General features: G+C 46.8%; 1 protein-coding gene and 1 pseudogene across 4 annotated transcripts in view; both read left to right on the top strand.

Annotated features, from left to right (window-relative positions):
- The window catches only part of CTDSPL (CTD small phosphatase like), a 126,042-nt gene that overhangs the window by 82,244 nt on the left and 24,012 nt on the right, over positions 1–19,786 (top strand). For all 4 annotated transcript variants that reach the window (XM_088831877.1, XM_055414652.2, XM_055414651.2 and 1 more), the window contains exons 2-3: positions 12,664–12,818; positions 17,905–17,937. In XM_088831877.1, the coding sequence (XP_088688003.1) occupies positions 12,664–12,818; positions 17,905–17,937 (188 nt within the window). The remainder of the gene's footprint in view (positions 1–12,663; positions 12,819–17,904; positions 17,938–19,786) is intronic.
- LOC148774063 (diphthamide biosynthesis protein 3-like) lies at positions 14,539–15,177 on the top strand (annotated as a pseudogene).

Genomic DNA, 19,786 nt, shown 5'->3' with positions numbered 1-19,786 from the left:
GCAACAGCAGGTTGCCGTTTTCACCTTTCAGCTTGGCAAAGGCCATTTCAAGTCTCAGCATTTGCACAACCTAAGTGGAACACCCCATGAGGGGGTGGGTGCACATCAACACCGCCTCTCTCGGTGGCAGATTGTCCATAGTTATCTAGAGGCTTGACATTTTTTTTTTTCAAAGACTTTGGCCTTTGAAAAGCAATTATACTTCTAGGAATTTCTTCTAAGGGGATAAGTCAGATGTGCACATAAAATTATGTACGCTATGTTTCCTGCAGTATTATTTTTGATGGTTTAGTTTTTTACTTATTATAATGCATGATGCACAGTATGCCGTTATTATTTTAATACATGATGCAAAATCCAAAGGATACTAAAGTAACTCTTCCTCATCTCTGGTGTGTCCTACATTCCTCTCCCATGGGGCAACCAGTTACTTACATTAGTAAATCCTTCTAGAGACACTCTCCATCTATAAGAATATGCACGTGCTTTTTATTTTATTAATTTATTTGATTTTGTATTTGAAGGTTGACGGTAGCACTCTGTGTTTCAGTGTGCCTCGCTTCTCTTATTTACTGCATCTCAGAATGTGCTCCATTATCAGTATGCTATATAGTACAGAGGTTAAGGGCCCAGACCAGTTGGGTTTGAATAAAGCCTAGTACTTACTAGCTATGTCATCTTGAGCAAGTTTCTTAACTTCTCTGGGCCTCATCTATAAAATGAATATAATAATAGTCCTTACCTCATAAGATTACTGAAAGGATTGAGTGAGTCAAGATATATATAAAGTGCATGGAACGCTGCCTGGTGCATCTTATGTAAGATAAGTGTTAGCTGTTATCAATGCACATGGAACTGCAGCCTTCTCCTTGACAACTGTGTAATATTGCACATCTGGGATGTATTATATTTTGTCCCACATTGATAAACAACTAGATTGTTCCCAGCATTGCTGTTGCAAACAAACTGCAGCATTTATTATGACACATTTTTAAAGGAAACAAATAAATATCCAAAGTTAGTTTAATTATGGCACAGTGCACATCCATACAGTGGAATCCAGTACAACCAATCAAGCTAAGGTTGTAGAAGGGGATCTCATAAAATGAGATCTCATAAAAACATTCATATATATTTTTTAAGTAGAAATAAGCATTTTAAATATTTACTCAGTTTTTTCCACTATACATATGAGTAGATTGCAGAAATTGAGAAGCAATACAAAAATATAAAGAAAAATTAGAATTAACCTAGTCCTACTATCCAGAGATTGCTGTGCTTACTTAGAGTGAAGTCGCTCAGTCGTGTCCAACTCTTTATGACCCCATGGACTGTAGCCCACAAAGCTCCTCTGTCCATGGAATTTCCAGGCAAGAGTACTGGAGTGGGTTGCCATTTCCTTTTCCACTGGTGAATTTCATATAATCTCTCTGATTTCAGAAAACGTGCACTATTTATTTTATAGGAAGCAGGAGTTGTGACCTTTACTGAATGCAGCCAGGAGCTGTGCGTTGGCTTCTTTGGCCGTGTGTTGGTGGCATAGATTGAAACTGCTTGGAGGAGGGAGGCTTGTTGTGGGCAAGAGCACTTCCCAGGAAAGGCGTGCTGCAGGGCTGAGTGCGCTTCTAAAGAATCTCAGGAGCTGTTCCTTAACAAATCAGTCATTTTCATTGTTCTGTGTTACCTTTCACACATTTGCTCGTTCAGTAAGCATCCATTATGACAGGCCTATTTTGCAGCAACGTATTTCTAGGCTTAGGAACTCAGACATGAACAACATGTGTTCCAGGCAGGAAGCTGCCTTCCCCAGCTTGTCCAGAAGCAGAAGACAGAGTCACAAGCACTGAGCAGCGCAGCATCTGAGGTGCCCTGCCTGACATCAACCATATGTGCCTCCCCACGTGTCTTCATGCTGGTCACTTCTTGTGGCTGCACAATATTCGCTCCAGTTGCTGTGCACTGATTTAATTAAGCATCCCTGCTCTGCTGGATGCTCAGACCGCTGGTGTGAGTGCAGCATGGTCTTTGACACATCACTCACCTGCTTTTCATATGGCTTGTTCCAGATAATGGAGTTACCAGCAACGTGTGAGTAAATGGGCCCAGGCCGTCAAAACCTTACCACCATTGGCTATCTGTTTTTATTTTTATCATTTCTGCTCATGTATTAGATCCATAACTGGGCCTTGTTGTTTAAACATTTCATTAATTTGATTACTGTTAAATGTCAACCTTTGCTTCCTCGAGATAAGTGTGTTATCTGTTTAAATCCTTTGTTCCGCCCCTGATTTTGACTTTCAGTGTGAAAAACAGACTCTGTACAGTGATGGTTAAGAGTTCATATTCTAGACTCACACAGACCTGGTGTATCTCCAGCCCTGCAACAGGAGCTACATCACGTGGGCACAGGGGTTTGGGGAAGCACTGAGGCCAGGCAAGGCATTCCCAGCCGAGGGGCCTTCCTGGGAAGCTGTCACAGAGTTTGATGGCCCGGAGACATTCAGGGGTCAGTGGCACATCCTCTGTGTCTGGCTTCATCTAATAGGGCTGCTGGAAGTGTTATAGATTCATTTTGGGCTTTTCAGAGTACTGTGTTTGGAGTGAAGGCGGGCAGTCCAAGGCCTCATATTCAGAGCTTCTCCCTGGAAGTAAAACCCAAATCCATCAAGTGCTGGGGAGAGACAGGAAAACGGGTGGGGAGGCCAGGAGCCCTACAGCCAGCTGCTCTGGCTTTGAACCCCAGAACCCTCCCTGCATACTCGTATGGACTCTGAGCCTTGATTTTCTCATCGGAAAATGGAGTGATGGTATGGGCAACTGCACATCATGAAGGTCCTAGGTGAGCTGTGTCAGGAGCTCACACAAGGTGCTCAGCTGATGTGGGCTATTAGGAACCCATTGTGAACAGGGGAAGCACATCCTTCCATCTCTGGAGGAAGAGATCAGGGTTCCTCCTGCCCAGTTCTTAGCCATCAGCCCTTGCCAGCTCCCGGCTTTGATTCCTCACTGCTAGAGGAACCACTGCCAGTTCCAGACTGCAGCGGGAAAAAGAGCTTCCAAAGGCACGTTTCTTTCAGAGAGCGGCGGGTGTCATTCCCTGGGCAAATCGACCCCTTTGCAAACAGAGTCGGGACTGATGGAACATCTCAAAAAGGGACTTAAGTCCTTTATCTAGGAGCGAGAGGTGTTTGCATTCTCAGCAGCCACATCTGCTTTTGAACCCTGCGCGGTCTGCGCCCTGGCCTCGCCCCACCCCCACACCTCCCATTTTATTCCAACAGAGGAAAGTTGTGTTTGTTGACCACTCGATCAGGGTGGGAAAGGAATGTGATGTATGCACAGACTGCCCAGAATTTCCTGTTAGACACTCATTCCAAACCACGGCCCTGGGATGCATTCCAGAGATTGCAGCCCAATTCTGGAAGAGAAGTGGTGCATTCATTTAAAAGCCGACCCTTGAGAGGAACTCCCCCTCTTTCCTTAAAAAAGCGTGTTTAGCTTTTTCCCTGGTAATGTGGTTGTAAATCCAGTCGTATGGCCTCTTCAGGGTTGTAATGTGCTCTGACATCCACAGGGGTGGAGAAATAGCCTTACTTTGGGAAACTCTGGTGTCCAGTTTTGCAGTTCTGATAACATTGGTGTCTGCATACTTTTAATATTCTGCTGTAAATAATGTGGATGACACAAATCTACTGTGTAGTACCTTTCTCGGTTCTGCTCAAGACATGAAAGAAACTGGTTCTGAGGTCTGGTTTCGGTGCTTTGACACCTTAGCCATAAACTTTGTATGTTAAGTCAATTTTCTTCTAGAAATTATGTTACACTGGGTCTTTGGCAGTCTGGACCCCATGCCAGCATGCAGGCTGGCTTGACACCATGGAAATGAAAGGTGAACCTTGACCTCTGTAGCTGCCAAGGTGCAATTTCTTCTCTTGGGAAGACACTTGAGTGATTGGGGATGAATTCACAAGCAGCAGCTAACATTCCTACCCACATGTCAGCTACTTTCGTCTTGACCCTGAATCACTCCTTTGATCATATAGAGATGGGGGTGGCGGGGTGACGCTGGGAGTTATAGACCAGATCAGAGACAGGGATGGTTGGTGGGATGCTCACAGAGGATGTTGTGCAAAGCCCTGATCCTGGGTAGACTCCAGAGATTGTGGTTCTGCAGCCAGGGATTTGGGATGGTTCCTAAGCCTCTCTACATCTGGAACCGAAACCAGGTCAGAACGTTAAGAATTGTCAAAGGGCAGTGGTGGTGCGGCCTGGGCAACTACCACACTAACTAGGAAATGCTGGCTTTGAGGTCTGGACACAGAAGGAAGCCAGTCAGGTCAGGAAGTAGAAGAGGATGATCAGAAGAAATGCCCTTCTCGGCCTCTTATGCCCACCAGTTGGCAGTTCAGTGGTGCCATCTGTCCGTTGGCAAAAACAGTCCTCTCATCCCAGTGACGGACAAACCCCACCATCAGCCTCGGTGGACTTTCCCCATTGCATTCCATGCTTTTAACTACAACACTTTATTTCTGATCCTATTTCATGTAAGACTTCCTTGAAAAAGCCTGAATTCTAGGGCTTATTTTAAGTTTCTCATGTGGACCTGGTTCTTACTTGTTTACTTTCTAACATTATTATTATTATACAAAGAAACCTTCACTAGATAGGAGGTAGAGTTCTAAAGAGCTTCTTCACGTTCTAAGTTCAGAATTCACATTACCAAAAACAAGATGGGTCTGCCTACGTGTTTTCTCCTAAAGCCAGGCTGTTTTTGTGAGTGCCGTTGTCTGGCTCCGAGCTGACTTCTGTTCATCGTGCAGCAGCGCACTGGGCTCAGACCAAAAGTTTGTGTTGCTGTATCTTAAGCCTCTGGTAGACGTTCTCTCGTACACAAACATATCCTGTTTTCACTGCATCTGTGCAACAACCATGGGAGGGTAGGTATACCCATGTTACCAGTGTGGGTTAGGTAGATGAATTCACACTGACAGACAAGATGCAGGGCTGAGACTTGAACCCAAATGTCCCACTAAAGCCCATTTTCTTTCCATGTAACTTGTATTTAAAGTCAATTTTTAAATAAGAAGTTCCATTCTAGGTGCTTTACACAGAAAGAGTCCACATCTGTGATTTTTAAATATCCTGGAAATCTTTTATATAGGTGGATAGCCTACATTAGCCATAATCTAAAATTTAAACTCAGTAGTTCCAATTACAGAAGTCAAAGCCATGACATATGTGGTACAAATCTGATCACCTCACTCCCCATGTTCATAGAATCAAATCCAGACTTGTCACCGTGGTTTACAAGGGCCTTGCCGACCTCACCCCCGTCTCATACTCTTCACCACTTTGATTTCTCAGATTTCATGCTCCTTCTCACTTCAGGGCCTTGACACACTGCTGTTTCCCTACTTCCCTGCCCCCTCCAACAGTTTTATGAAGCTGTCAGCCCAGTTCTCAGACTTCCTTCTCCTAAGAAATCACTGCTACCCTCCCTGCCCCAAATCTAGGCCATGAGCCCTTCTCCAGGCCCCAGCCACACCCTGGGCTACCCCACTGTAACAAGAGTTGCTCTGTATCAGAATTGCTTATTCCCGTGTCTCTCCTCCTGGGCCTGCCTATTGTGAGGTTGGTGCCTGTGTGATTCATCAGTGTCTCTACATTGCCATGCCTAGGAGCCCACATCTTCAGGGGATAATCCTTTCCATTCCAAATAACATAAACCCAATCCATACTGGCTTAAAAGAAAGAGAGAATCTATTCTTTCATATAGCTTAAAATGCCAGAAAGTTCTGGTGTATTGAAACCAGGTCCTCAGAGGATGCTGTCTGAGGTCTGTCCCTCTCCACAGCTCAGTTGCTTTCTCCCCAGTGTTGGCTCATGTGATCAGGTAGGTGCTTCTCACTTGGTGGCCAAGATGGCCCTAGTGGCTCCAGGCTTACATCCTGCCTGTTTCGCACACCAGCAAAGAAAGAACATCTCCTTCAGTAGCTGTAGCATTGAGTCCCTGGGCTAACGTTCCTTGGCCCAGCTTGGGTCACATGCCCATCCCTAAGCCTACCACATAGCTCTGATTGGGTCACACGCCCATCCCTAAGCCTATCACATAGCTCTGATTGGGTCACATGCCCATCCCTAAGCCTACCACATAGCTCTGATTGGGTCATATGCCCATCCCTAAGCCTACCACATAGCTCTGATTGGGTCACATGCCCATCCCTAAGCCTATCACATAGCTCTGATTGGGTCACACGCCCATCCCTAAGCCTACCACATAGCACTGATTGGGTCACACGCCCATCCCTAAGCCTACCACATAGCTCTGATTGGGTCACACGCCCAGCCCTAAGCCTATCACATAGCTCTGATTGGCCGGGCTTTGGCGATTCACTGAGAGTTGGTTGTGGGGAGAGTGGTGGAACTTTAACTAGAAGGACAGGTAGGTGATGGATCCTGACAAGCAAAAATGTTGCGTTTCTACTACACTCCCTGTCGGCAGCTGGTGCTTTGAAGATACTGGTTCTTGCTGCTGGGCCAGCTCTCTGCCCAGATTGATTGGGGAGGTATTTGGGATGATTCCTGTCTTACCCTGAGGACTGAAGACTCAAAGAAGGCGACCACCTCTGCTCCCATGTCAGCTGCCCCATCTGTAGGCACTCTCAAAGTCCCTCGTCTGCTGTGCTGGAGGGTGGAAGCACCCCAGCCCTTGGCGGAGAAAGAGAAAGGTGTGTCTGGATGGGAAGCAGGGTCTTCATCTTCTCGGCTGCAGTGACATCAAGTCCAGTGGTGAAGAGGGAAGCGTTTGCTCTCAGAATGTGACCCAAAAACAGAGCCCCGTGCCTGTTTGTCCTCGGTGTCACACACTCCCCACATGGTCAGAGGGCACTGGGCACGTGAGTGAGGCCCATGTGCAACATCTCCAGCTCTTTACAACCTTTCTCAGGATTTCTCAGAGAAGGATTTCCTACCCAGGGCTGCTCAGAGAAATGGAGACGTCTTAGGATCACCCCATCTGGCCCTGCCAGGGATCTCCCAGTCCTACCCTGTGGGAGTCCATTTTCAGGGGCCAAACACCTGTATGGAGAGAAGGGCAGCTGCTGGGAGCAACCATGAGCACATCTTCCTAAACAGAACTAAGGGAGGAAGCAGGGTGGTCCTTCTGACGGACCTGCACTCCCAGGGCCTGAGGGAGATGGCAGAATAGAATGGCCCAGGAGGGGAGCCTGCAGGAGAGACTTGTTGGGTCTGTTGGCCTCCTCACCTGGGAGGGTGCTCCTTTTTGATGCACAGTGAGGGGCAAGGAGCTCCCGGGTGGGAAGCAGACAGGCAGGCGCAGAGCCCATCAGTGGAGAGCTGAGCCAGTGGTTGCTCCTTCACCTCATCTTGAAAGCACTGTTGTTCTTTTCCTAAGGGAAAGCAGGTGAACAGCCCCCAGCAACATTCATCTGGACACTTCACCCTCCTTTCCTTCCTTTTTCTTTCCTCATCTCTGCCTCTCCAGTTGAGTAAACTCACTTCTGAGATTTTTCTAGCTCTGCATTTCTAAATTACAGTGTAAGTGACCAAGATCTGTCATAGTAACTTGGGCCTCCCAGTTGTAAGGTGCCAGGGAACAAATGTGTACCCACAGAATCCAGCCTGTGATCCAAGTTTTACCTGCAGAACCCCCACTCCTATATGAAGCAAAAGCTTTTAGGAGACTCTTGGTAATAAGAGCTAACATTTATGAAGCACTTACCCTGTGATAGGCATCGTTCTGAGTGCTTGGTAAGAACTCATTTAACTCCCACAATAAGCCTAAGTCATATAGGCTTAGGATGGGTCCCATCCATTTGCTGGTCGAGGCAGTACCTGGGAAGCTGACTGCAGAGGCCACACGTACAACCACCAAACCGTCTCCTCGCTCGCTTGTCAGGCTACATCTCGGTGGGTCCTGTCAGTAGTTATTATGGGACTCAGAATTGGCAGCAGTGGAACAAGCTTCACAGCTGTCATAATGGTCCAGAGACAGAAGGTGAGGGCCTCAGCTGGGATATGATGGAGCCAGGGCATTGTTGAGGACAGGTTTAAGAGCTGCGAAGAATATCAAAACCAGTGACTTAATGAGAGGGAGAAGCATGGATGTTTATACCAGGAGATTAGTGCTCCAGCTGAAGAGGGGACCTGCCGGGTGAGGGGCTCCTAGGAGGCATCCAGAGACAACATCTGTCTGGTGGGCGGGTGGATAAAGTGGCCTGGGAGTTGGGAGAGAGGAATGGGCTGGAGATGTAGCCTAGACATACATGTGTTTATTGGGGAGCCCAGTGGCAGAGGAATAAACCCCTTCCACTGGAACGGGCTTCTTCAAGAGGTGGGCTTTGAACCAGCCTCTGAAGAACAGGGATGGTGGGGAATGAGGAGAGGAGGAGCAGGAGGGAGGGTGTGAGTGTGATGAAGAGTCTGCCTGAGAGAAACCGGAAGTCAGACGCACATGTGGGCATGGAGAGGAGCAGGAAGGTGATCGCAGGAAGAGCAGCAGAAAGCTTTGGAATGATTTTTGATGATGTTTGCCTCCTAAATCCGATAAAACATGGATATCTTTATGAAATGTTTGAGACTGATGTTTGAAGTTCCTATCCCTTTACTCCTCCAAAGTATTCTTAAACTCAGTGTAACCAGGAGGTGTGTGTATTAAACTGCCTTTTTTTAACACCTTACTGTTATCAATTCTGATACAGACCGTCTTCTGGCCCCCTGGGCCACCATGAGACCTCTCGTGTTATCAGTTCAGTTCAGTTGCTCAGTCGTGTCCGACTCTCCGCGACCCCATGAATCACAGCACGCCAGGCCTCCCTGTCCATCACCAGCTCCCGGAGTTCACTCAAACTCATGTCCACAGAGTCGGTGATGCCATCCAGCCATCTCATTCTCTGTCGTCCCCTTCTCCTCCCTCCCCCAATCCCTCCCAGCATCAGACTCTTTTCCAGTGAGTCAACTCGTCGCCTGAGGTGGCCAAAGTATTGGAGTTTCAGCTTTAGCATCAGTCCTTCCAATGAACACCCAGGATTGATCTCCTTTAGAATGGACTGGTTGGATCTCCTTGCAGTCCAAGGGAGTCTCAAGAGTCTTCTCCAACACCACAGTTCAAAAGCATCCATTCTTCAGTGATCAGCTTTCTTCACAGTCCAACTCTCACATCCATACGTGACCATTGGAAAAACCATAGCCTTGACTAGACGGACTTTTGTTGGCAAAGTAATGTCTCTGCTTTTTAACATACTATCAAGGTTGGTCATAACTTTCCTTCCAAGGAGTAAGCGTCTTTTAATTTCATGGCTGCCGTGTTATCAGTAGGGACGTTCAAAGGGGCGAGTGAAGACAGGTTGTGAGAGGCCGAGTCTTGACTAAGCAAAGAGAAGGAGCAGGGCCGCCTGTGTGTCCAGGGGCGATGAGAGGCCAGGTGGGCTGCCGGACGAGAAAGCCAGTGGAAGTACTCTGCTGGGGCAGGCCACAGACTTGGCGCCTTCTTTTCACATGGGCCTCATTGGTTTGGTTTCGCAGGTATCTTCCACGCTGGTGATGTCACTGTGTGGGGCTGAGCATGGGCCACCACAGCCAGGCCATTTACCTCCTGCAAGGCTTACAGTGCTGCCCTTGAGGAATAAGTCTAAAGGTTTAAGGTTAGTTTAGGAGTAGGATGTGGTTTCTCCTGAGCTTTACAAAGTTGCTGAAAAAAAGCTTAACAAGACGATTTTCTTTCTGCATTGTTAAGAGTAAAATATAATGACCATCAAGCATTTAGAAAATACAAAAGGAAGAGATGTAAATACTCATATCTGACCATTTCCATTAACATTGATGTATATATTTTGCTAGGCTTTTCTCTATTGTAATCTCTTTTTATTTGTTTTGCACAATTATAATCAAGTCAGATATGCAGTTACCTCACTTTTTTGATCTAATGTTATAAACATTTTTCCATAGCAACATAGATTTTGATTTCATACATCAACTGTGAAACCCTTTTACCAGAGGCTTATGAATAAATCAAGGGCCTCTGGATTGTAGCCAGTGGAGAGGTGGCCACTGGGGTGGAAGGCAGCAAGGTCAGGAGACCCACCCAGCCCTACCTTGACCTTTTCAGGGAAGTGAGGTTCATGGGCGGGGTCAGGCTCATGCTGGCCCTTAGGAAATCCATCCATTTCCCCTGCTAGTCTGCTTTTGAGAGCACCAACCGTGCCCAGAAGTGATTAGAAGATTTAAGACCCCCAGCTTCCAGGTGGTTCATGCAGGCCCTGACGTTGACCTTATTTAGCAGGAAGATGGCCGGACCCTCCCACGGCCCTAGACGTGAGACCACTTGAGCTGCTTCACCTCTTTCTATACCGATCAGGGAGCAGAATGAGCTGCCATTTCCCCATCGGGGGCAATGGCTTGCCAAGTGACCCGAGCAAATAGTAACCCCACAGCCCTGTTTGTGGCTGCCAAATGGACAAGTAATCATATGGTGGAAGTTATAAGTAGCTCATGATCTCCAGAGTCAGGAATTTTTTTTAATATATGTTAGCTTGTTAGTTTGTTAGTTACGGGGAAGATTTATGTGATCTGTTGATGAAAACAGGATCTAGGAAAGTGGGTTTTGCATAGCTATTTACTGCCTGGCCTGGGTATTAACAGCTCATTGTCTCCAAGACATGAACAAACAGCTTGTTTACTTGTAGAGAAATGTACTAGCAGAGAAGAGACAGTTTTTTTCTCCCTCTGACTAAGTTATTTGAGTGAGCCATAAAAACTAAAACACCCATAGTAACAACAGAACAGCTTAAGCAATCATTTATATTAAATATGAGTTTATGGCCATGCTTTTCTCCCCATTTGGCATGTTCCCTCCGTCTTAATCTGACCCGAGCTGTTTCAGGATTGTCTTCGGCGTGGTGCGTGGGGAAAGCACGTGCTCTGGAAACAGGCCCACTTGTGTTTGAGTCCTGGCACAAGCACTTCCTAGCTGCATTTTCTCGGCAGTGAAGTAGGGGCAATCACCTGTCTCCTTGGGTGGCTGGGAGAGTGGTTTGGGATGAGCATTGTGAGATACTCGACCCAGAGGGCCAGCCCTGGGAGACAGTGGCCACTCGCTGCCACCACTGCTGCGTGGGCGGTCTCTGTGCCTGGTGGGCCTCGTGGCCTGGTCTGGCCAGACGTGTGGAGCCTGAAATGAGAAAACGGATGCCCCTTGACACACACCTAAGGGTTCATAAGGGAAAAAAAATAGCCAGCTTTTCCAAAGATTCATGGTTCTCAAGTTCATTTTGAGTGAATGAAAATCTCTTTTTTTTTCTCCCGGCCACATCTCGTGGCTTGCAGAATCTTGGTTCCTGGACCAGGGATTGAACCCAGGTGCCCACAATGAAAGTTCCTAAGCCCTGACCCCTGGATCGCCAGGGAATTCCCACTGAGGATCTTAAGTTCACACTTCCTAGGCCATTTGCCTAACCTCTGGCTAGAAACCATCCGGGCCTGTCGAGCTGCTGGCAAAACAACCTTTCTGTCTTTTTCAGAATTTCCACCTGAATGCATTTGGTTTTACTGCTGGCAGAAGGGTGCCTGTAGACCTCCAGCAAAGATTGTGTGATCTCTTGAGAGGGTGGGTACTATACAAATCCCTTGGGTGTACAAAGAGGAATCATGCCAGAATCCCTTTGTGGGAGAGATGGACACCCAGTTAAAACAGCATGCGTTCTGAACAATCTTCTGCGGTGGTGATCTTCCCACCAACCCCCAGCACGGGCCCTGTGCTGGTAGCCTGTGCGCAGCGCTGCTGACCCACCCAGACGTGGTATGTGGTGGGACTGCATTCCCAGGCAAAACGCTCCTGCACCTCCGAGTTGTCAGCGTCCTCCCCGGAGGTGTGTTTCTCATCAGCACTAATTTTTGCCTTTTATTTCTGACTTGTGGCAGCTTGTCTTGTGAGCCTGGGATAACAGAAAGGACCCATCCCTCTCTCTGGAGCCTCAGTCCATTGCAGGCCAGGGACTGAGCGGGTGCCACAGTGTTGCCCTGGGTCTCATGAAGATGGGCTCTGTCCTGGCCAACCCTCGCATTCTGTCCCGCCTCTCCTGCAGTTTCTGTTTTAAGTGTGACGGAAGCATCCACCCCTACGCTATCTGGGTCCAGGCTCTTACCAACATCTTGACAAGTGGCAGAGTTTAAGAAGAGGACTGCTTTGTGCCCTCGCACGTCTTATTTCTTTACCCATGAAGTTAGTCTTTCTGTGGTGAGCAGGGAGCATCCAGGAACCCAGTTTCCAAGTGAGTCTTGTCGTCACATTTCACAGAGAACTCTGTCTCAGCGAGGGTCAGGTCTGATTTGTGCCTGCAAGGATCTGTGTTTCGAAGTAGAGCTTATGCGGGGTTGAAGGACTTTTATCTGCTGGACTCAGGAATGCAGATGGCAGCTGACCCCGGGGAAGGGTCGGCTAATGAACACACAGCCCCCACTGGGCCAAGGTCAGGGGAACTCTGCCCAGCCAGCAGGACTGGACTCCATCAGCCATCCGGCCCTCTAGGAGTCACACAGCAGCCTCTCAGAGTGGCATCCTGGTGCCTTTCGTTTTCCGGTCGTGAGTTGGTCTCGGGTGTCATCTAATTACAGTTGACCACAGTTCTGCCCTGTTTCTCTCCGCAGCCTCCCAGTGCAACGTTAGTCTGAAGAAGCAGAGAAGCCGCAGCATCCTCAGCTCCTTCTTCTGCTGCTTCCGTGATTACAATGTGGAGGCCCCGCCAGGCAGCAGCCCCGGCGTGCTTCCGCCGCTGGTGGAGGAGAACGGTGGGCTCCAGAAGGTCAGTGCAAATGCTCGACTGCCACCGCGGGGTCTCTGTCCCATCCTTGACAAACACCCTTAGGAAGACTCTCTGACAGTATGTGTACAGCCATTAACTTAAAGATTTGAAATGGCCAAAAAAGTTCATCATTTTGCCACAGGATATGTCAGTCATTCCCATTTCACAACAAAAGAACATATTTGATTCAAGTTAGAAGAGTCACTTCACATTTTTATCACATTCTGTTGTGGGAGGTTGAACGTATGAAATAGAGAGTTAAAGAACCAGGAACAGACCAAGAAATGGAAAGTCCAGAGGAGAAACAGGAACTTGGAAAAAAGCAGATAATAAATATAAGTGGATTTAACTACCTTGTTTAGTCATAAACATTTGTTACATACTTTTATACATATCAAATACAAAATTTTATGTCAGATCATCACAATAGGTAAAAACAAGTTCTACCCACATGCTGTCTAACAGACATCATATTCAAAACCAAATGATTCAGAACAGTTCAAACTAAGAGAATGAGAGAGAAAAAAAATTACAGAAGTATAAGCTGAAAGGAAGCAGGAATAACAATAGTCATCTCATGTCTCATCAGGAAAAAAAGAATATGTAAATCACACTGGCTGTTAAAGTTTTCACTCAGAGGTAACAAGACTCATTTCAGCTTACTCTTTATTGGCCAAAGCAATTCCCATGATTATACTTAACTTCAAAGAGCATGAAAGTATAATCCTACCATGTGCCCAGAAAGAGAGCTGGAATTATTTGGTAAACAGTGCTAATGACTTACAGCAGGTGGCTAATAGTTTCTGACCCAGCATCCAACATATAGTAATACGAAAAAAAAGGTAGAAAATAAAGAGATGGGCAGAGCATACAAAGCAAGACAAATAAATAGAAAGCAAAAGTGGCAATGTTAAAATCAGACAAACAGAATTCAAGGCCAAAAGCATTAAACAAGAGAAAGAGGGACATTTTATGTTACAGCATCTAATACATGACGTATATAGTAGCCACAAACCTTTACAAACCAATCCACAGTACAGCCAGGTACATGGTAGAATATCATTTGAGCATCATAAAAAGCTGACCTTTAAAAATAAACAGCCAACAACATAGGAAAATCATTGGCAGTTCTGGCTGATATATGTAATAAGATAAGAAAATGAAATGATTGATATAAATATGGAAAAGATAGGAAGCCAATTTTATTTGAAGATGGCATGATTATTTGCATTGAAAACCCAAAATACTACCAAAAAATGAGAGTTCACTAAAAGCCTTTGATATGGTGGCTCTTATTTATTGAGAAATGTGCTGTGTTTCTGAATAGGAAGACAAAATTGATATAGAAGAAGAGCTATCTAAGAATAGCTGAGAAATTTTTGGAAAAATATAATGAAGGATAACTTGCCTTAAGAGATATTAAACCTTACCCTCTGTTGATGTGGAAAAATATGTCAGTAGAATTTGTATAGTGAAATTTGCCTGCAAACCCTGTCACAGCCCTGTATGTATTCTGATATCTCCCCTCAGTGTACTTTCCTTAAACTATCAACTTTTACACTTTGAAAATCATTGCTGTAGAGAGCCCCTGTTAATGAAGGGAACATAGTTTGAATCCTAGGCCTGTAGAGGATTTTAAAAAAAGGAGAAGAATTAGCCCAGGTGGGCCAGCGCCCTTGAAGTTGGACCTGCCCCAGCCTGGGTCAGGTTGCAGAAATGACAGACCTCTGCTGGCCCAGTGACAGTGGCCATGTTTCATGACAAAGTGGAGACTGAGGACTTCCAATATGACAAGGACTCCGGGACGTGTTTCTACTCCTGCCCATGTGGGGGTACTTTCTGCATCATCAAGGAAGCTTTGAAGAACGGAGAAGACGTGGCAACGTGCCCTAGCTGCTCTCTCCTCGTGAAAGTGGTTTATGACAAAGATCAGTTCATGTGTGGAGAGACAGTCCCAGCCCCTTCTACCAACAAAGAACTAGTTAAACGCTGAAGAAGACATGTTAGATTCCAAAGCCTGAACTTTGGGAAATGAGCCAAGCTGGAAAAATCAAATGCAAAGCCAATAGCTTCTTCATGGGTACAATCATTTTGTAGAGAGAGAGAGAGGAGTCACTGCTGTCATAGTAAAAGTTGTGTTTAGTGAATACCTGCCTAGATGAATGGCTTGAGAAGGTGGTGTTGAAGAACCTTCCTTCTGGAAGGTTTCCTGGAACCTTAGCTGTATCTACCAGAGAATAAAGGTCTTTAAAGGCACCTCCTGCAGCAGAGCTGGACTTATCTGGACCTAGTGTTCGTTCGTGGAAATGTCCTTCGGTTAACACTTGTCAGAGTGGCTTTTTAAAACATTAACCCCGAATAGTGCATCATTTGCATAATCCATGACCCTTCAGTATGTGAGACCAGACCCTGTAGAAAGAGCCCATGTCAAAGTGGGGCAACTCTGCCCTTTGCACTTGCCTAATCAGGACACTGGAACATAAAACCCAGGTTCAGTAGATGTGGAAGCCAGTTGCAGGCCTGTCTCTACCGCTGCCTCCCAGGCCCTCTGTGCCTCTTCAAGCTCAGCCTGCTGGAGGAGGAAAGAATGATGTGGATAGAACGATTCCATGCATCATGTGTATTTACTAGGAGAAGGCAATGGCCCCCACTCCAGCACTCTTGCCTGGAAAATCCCATGGACAGAGGAGCCTGGTGGGCTGCAGTCCATGGGGTCGCGAAGAGTCGGACATGACTGAGCACCTTCACTTTCACTTTTCACTTTCATGCATTGGAGAAGGAAATGGCAACCCACTCCAGTGTTCTTGCCTGGAGAATCCCAGGGACGGGGGAGCCTGGTGGGCTTCTGTCTATGGGGTCGCACAGAGTCGGACACGACTGAAGCAACTTAGCAGCAACAGCAGCAGAGAAAAGCTTCTGATCAGTGGCCTGGTGTGACAGCCATTGCAACTGTCCCAGTTATGGCCTGGACTGAAGACCAGTTGCCGCAAGATGAAAGTATGAAAGTGTCTGCAGTCCCTGGCCAGAGGCGAGGAGGAGTTGGCACTCTGAAGACTCCAATGGCAGAGACCATGGAGGACTACTGAGGGTGAGGCCAGAGTGAATGTCACTGCTAGATGCTTGCTCATCCATGCACGCCCCATGTTCACACACACACGCAAACCTCTAGGGTCAGTTTCAAGCCCAGATACCTGTCTGAGGTAGCAGCTTTGGTCGTGGTCTGCTTCCTCAAGCCCTTCCAAAGTAACCATTTAGTGGTGCTACCTCTCACCTCACTGATGCATTCACTTAGTCTAAAGATGCACTTGTGTTCGGGGGCTGTTTGCCATCTCCCCACTAGCACTTTGGTTCTCAACTGGAGGCGACTGTTTCCCCTAGTAAACATTTGACAGTGTCTGGTGACATTGTGGGGCTTCCCTGGTGGGTCAATGGTAAAGAATCCACCTGCCAGTACAGAAGATAGCAGGTTCGATCCCTGAGTCAGGAAGATCCCCAGGAGGAGGAAATGGCAACCCACTCCAGTATTCTTGCCTGGAGAATCCCCATGGACACAGGAGCCTGGTGGGCGACCATCCATGTGATCACAAAGCGTTGGATGGAACTTCAAGACTGAGCACACACACACACACACACACACACACACGCACGCGTGCTCAGAGACATTTCTGTTGATGCTGCAGGGTTTCTACCGGCATCTCTAGTGCCTGGAGGCCAGGGATACTGTTGAGCACCCTGCAGAGTAGAGGGCAGCCCCCGCAGCAGAGTCCTCAGGCCCCAAGTGTCAGAGTGCAGGGTTGAGAGGGTCTGGTTAAAATCTGTCCCACCAATCTCCAGATGTTAGGAGCAATAGTATTTAAAAGCTTCTGAAATGCACTTCTCTGCATAAGTTCTTAAAAACTGAGATTTGATTTGATTGCACTGTTATGTTGGAGAATAGCACACCTCCGCCTTTAATGATGACAGAGGCAGTTGTGAATCCTTAAGACAAGCCCCCAGTGTCCTGAGGAAGGAAAGAGCCGTCAAGAGTATGTCAGGAGGAAACAAGAGCAACTGTCACACTGCAGAGGTGATGATGAGGGGCTGGTGATAATCCAGAAGTTGCTAAATGGTTCTTGGAGCAGAGATCAGAAAGGTACCAGCCACCTGCCACTGTGTTAGTCAGGTTTGACTTCTCGTGAGACCTCTGTCCCCAGGGACGCCCCTGAATAAAGAAGGATACACTTTCACAAATCCTTCCATGTGGAAGACCGCGAACCACGCACCTCCTTTATCAGGGACCATGATGCTATGACTCACTGCCTCCCATCCCATCAGCTGAAAAAGAAGAAGAAACACCGAAACTGGAAATTTTCAGTGGAGATAAGTTTCCTTTTTTATTAGCTTTTCTCAATGATGCTAACATGAAGTGTTTCCGTGGACCAGGTTTGGAGTGACTGGCATTCTGGGGATAAGGAATGGTTGAGGCCCTTTCTTGGGGCCTGAATTTTCTGAACACTCCCCACCAATACAGGTTCTGTTCCCTTTCATGGGAAAACTGTCCCTTGCCTGTGTCCTTGGAGGGTATTCCTTGCACCTTGCCTGTCCCATCTGCCCAGTCCTCTCCTAGAAGAGGGCCAGCAGTGAGTGGCCAGGGGATCCTCAGAATCTGGTTAAACTGTCTCCATTTCCCTGTATCATATTGACTTGAGGCTTTAGTCTTTGGAGGAAAACTTACTTACAAGAAGCAACAAGCCAGTTGTTAGAGAGATTCGTGGATCAAAGTAAAGTATGGGTTTTCCTTTGTCCTTTTCAATTAAGGATTAAATTCCTGGGAGTAAAGGAGGCGCTGTTTAAATAAACGTGATGATTTATATGAGCCTCAGGAACCTGGCCTGGTTTGTCAAGGGAAGGAGTGACTGGGAGGCAGAGGGGAGCCCAGTACCTGAAGACTATTCTTGGGTTCCTCCTGCTCATTAAATCCCACCAAGGTACAGAGAACAGGAGGTCATATGACTGCAGTCCTCAAGAGTGCTTTGAAGTTTCTTTTGAGAATATGATCTATTTCTCTTTAAACCTGACAATGACTTTGTTTTTTCTTTCTCCATAGGGTGACCAGAGGCAGATCATTCCCATACCAAGTGTATGTATATTTATCCAATTTTATTTAAACACTCATAGAATCTTGTAGCTTTGGGCCTACTAACATAACACTTTTTTTTTAATAGTTGGCTTACATTGAGCTTTTTAATCATGGTGTACAGAGCTCTGTTGTGTTTGGGGGGATCGGGGAGTGAAGCTACATTTTAAACTGTTAGCAGGAAGTTCTGAGAACTTGCTCAAGAACAGCAAGGCAACCAGCATGTATTAACCAAACTCTGACCTTTCCCTCTGAGAAGGGCCTCCTGAATAAGTTTAAGGCAGCACTTCCTTCTCCCCCTCCCCGCCCCGTAGACTGGGAGCCCATACTTTTGTCCCAAACAGGCTCTCTGCAACAGGTTCTGTCTCGGTGGGACCAGGTTCCCAAGACGCCCTCCCAGGGGAGCAGGCCATTTCTGATTGTTCAGGTGTCAGTGGCTTGGCTGTGGCTCCATCAGGAAAATCAGCCAAATCATATTCACAGACCTTACAGGACCACCCCATTCCCTGCTCCCACCCTGACTCTCCCAGGCTGGCAGTACTGCAGCTCTGCCGCAGCTGGGTATTCCCTTGAGCCACCGACTTCTGTCCTGGAGTTCGGGAGACTGACCAGAGTCTGAGCCCAGCACAGACTGTCCCCACCGCTCCTCCTCTTCCTTCTGCTCTGCCAGCCGAGCCAGGTAGCCTGAGGCCAGCCAGCAGGAAGCATTGATCTTCGGTCAATGATCAACTCCCAAAAGAAACTTGCAGTTGAGATGCCAGTTTCAAACAAGATCTTTCAGACTGTCTGTGTCCTTAGAGAAGGACTTAGGGTTTCTTTTTCTTTTCAGATGTCCTGAAATTGGTATTCTAATCCTTAAAGATTCTGATTCACATGTCTGATTGATGTCTGTTCATCTGTCTTTCCTTGGGCTTTTCCACATATTTTCTGGGAGCATCCAAGAGACACCGATCTTACATTGAAAGAAGGATGGATTTCATTAGTACAGGTTAACTCCAAGTTTGGTAGTGGATATCACTTGTGAATTTTTTCCCTGAACTTTAACTCTGCATTGATTTGCAGCTTGCGTGAGTTTGTGGAGTGATTGTGACTTTGCCAGTGTGCCTAGGGTTTAGGCTTTGTTGGGAACTGACTTGGATCAAAAAGATGGATCAATCAGCACAACTTCTAATCCAGTGTTTGAGTAGGGTACCCAGTGGGATTGCTACCAGGGGTCTCTTTTTAATCTTTATACCAAAGCAGTTTTGTGTATTTTTCCTGCAAGCATGTCTACATTCAACAGGTGGCATCTCTCCTCCTGCTCTGATAGCTCTGGTTTTTTTTCCAGAGTTAATTCACAGCTATCTATAAAGTTAAGTGCTGAATCAAAGTATTTGTCAGGGCAAACACTCTACTGAGACAAATGACTCTTTCTCCACAAATCTCTTTCTAGAATCCCAGAATAAATTAGCCAAGAGGGAAAAGACATCTTTTGTAATTTAGCTCAGTGTTAGGTCAATAAACTGCAGACTGTTCCCTACATGTGAGACCCTGAGTCAGGCTTTAAGAATTTGAAATACTTTGCAGGAAAACAAAGCCTACCCAAAGTAACTCACATCTTTGAATGATCACCTCCAGAAAAGCAGGTCCACTGATGGACACCGTGTGACCTCCGCTGGCTGTTTAGCAGGCAGGACTGAACCCAGGCCCATCTGGAGGCCAGCTTTGCCAAAGGATTCGAGCCTTGGGGTCCCCTGCAAAATCTGCACCTCCCTGTCAAGGTGCAGGTCACATAAACAGTGACACTGCCCTGTGGTCTAGAAAGGGCAGTGGTCAGTACTGAGAGCCTGGAGCGCTGCCCCGCAGGATCAGA

This window comes from Moschus berezovskii, chromosome 24 (genome assembly GCF_049115385.1).
Source record: "Moschus berezovskii isolate FMDL1 chromosome 24, NW_MosBer_1.0, whole genome shotgun sequence".
In the NCBI taxonomy this organism is placed as follows: Eukaryota; Metazoa; Chordata; class Mammalia; order Artiodactyla; family Moschidae; genus Moschus; species Moschus berezovskii.
Note: the sequence above shows the minus strand (reverse complement) of the source record. Positions and strands in the feature narration are given on the sequence as shown.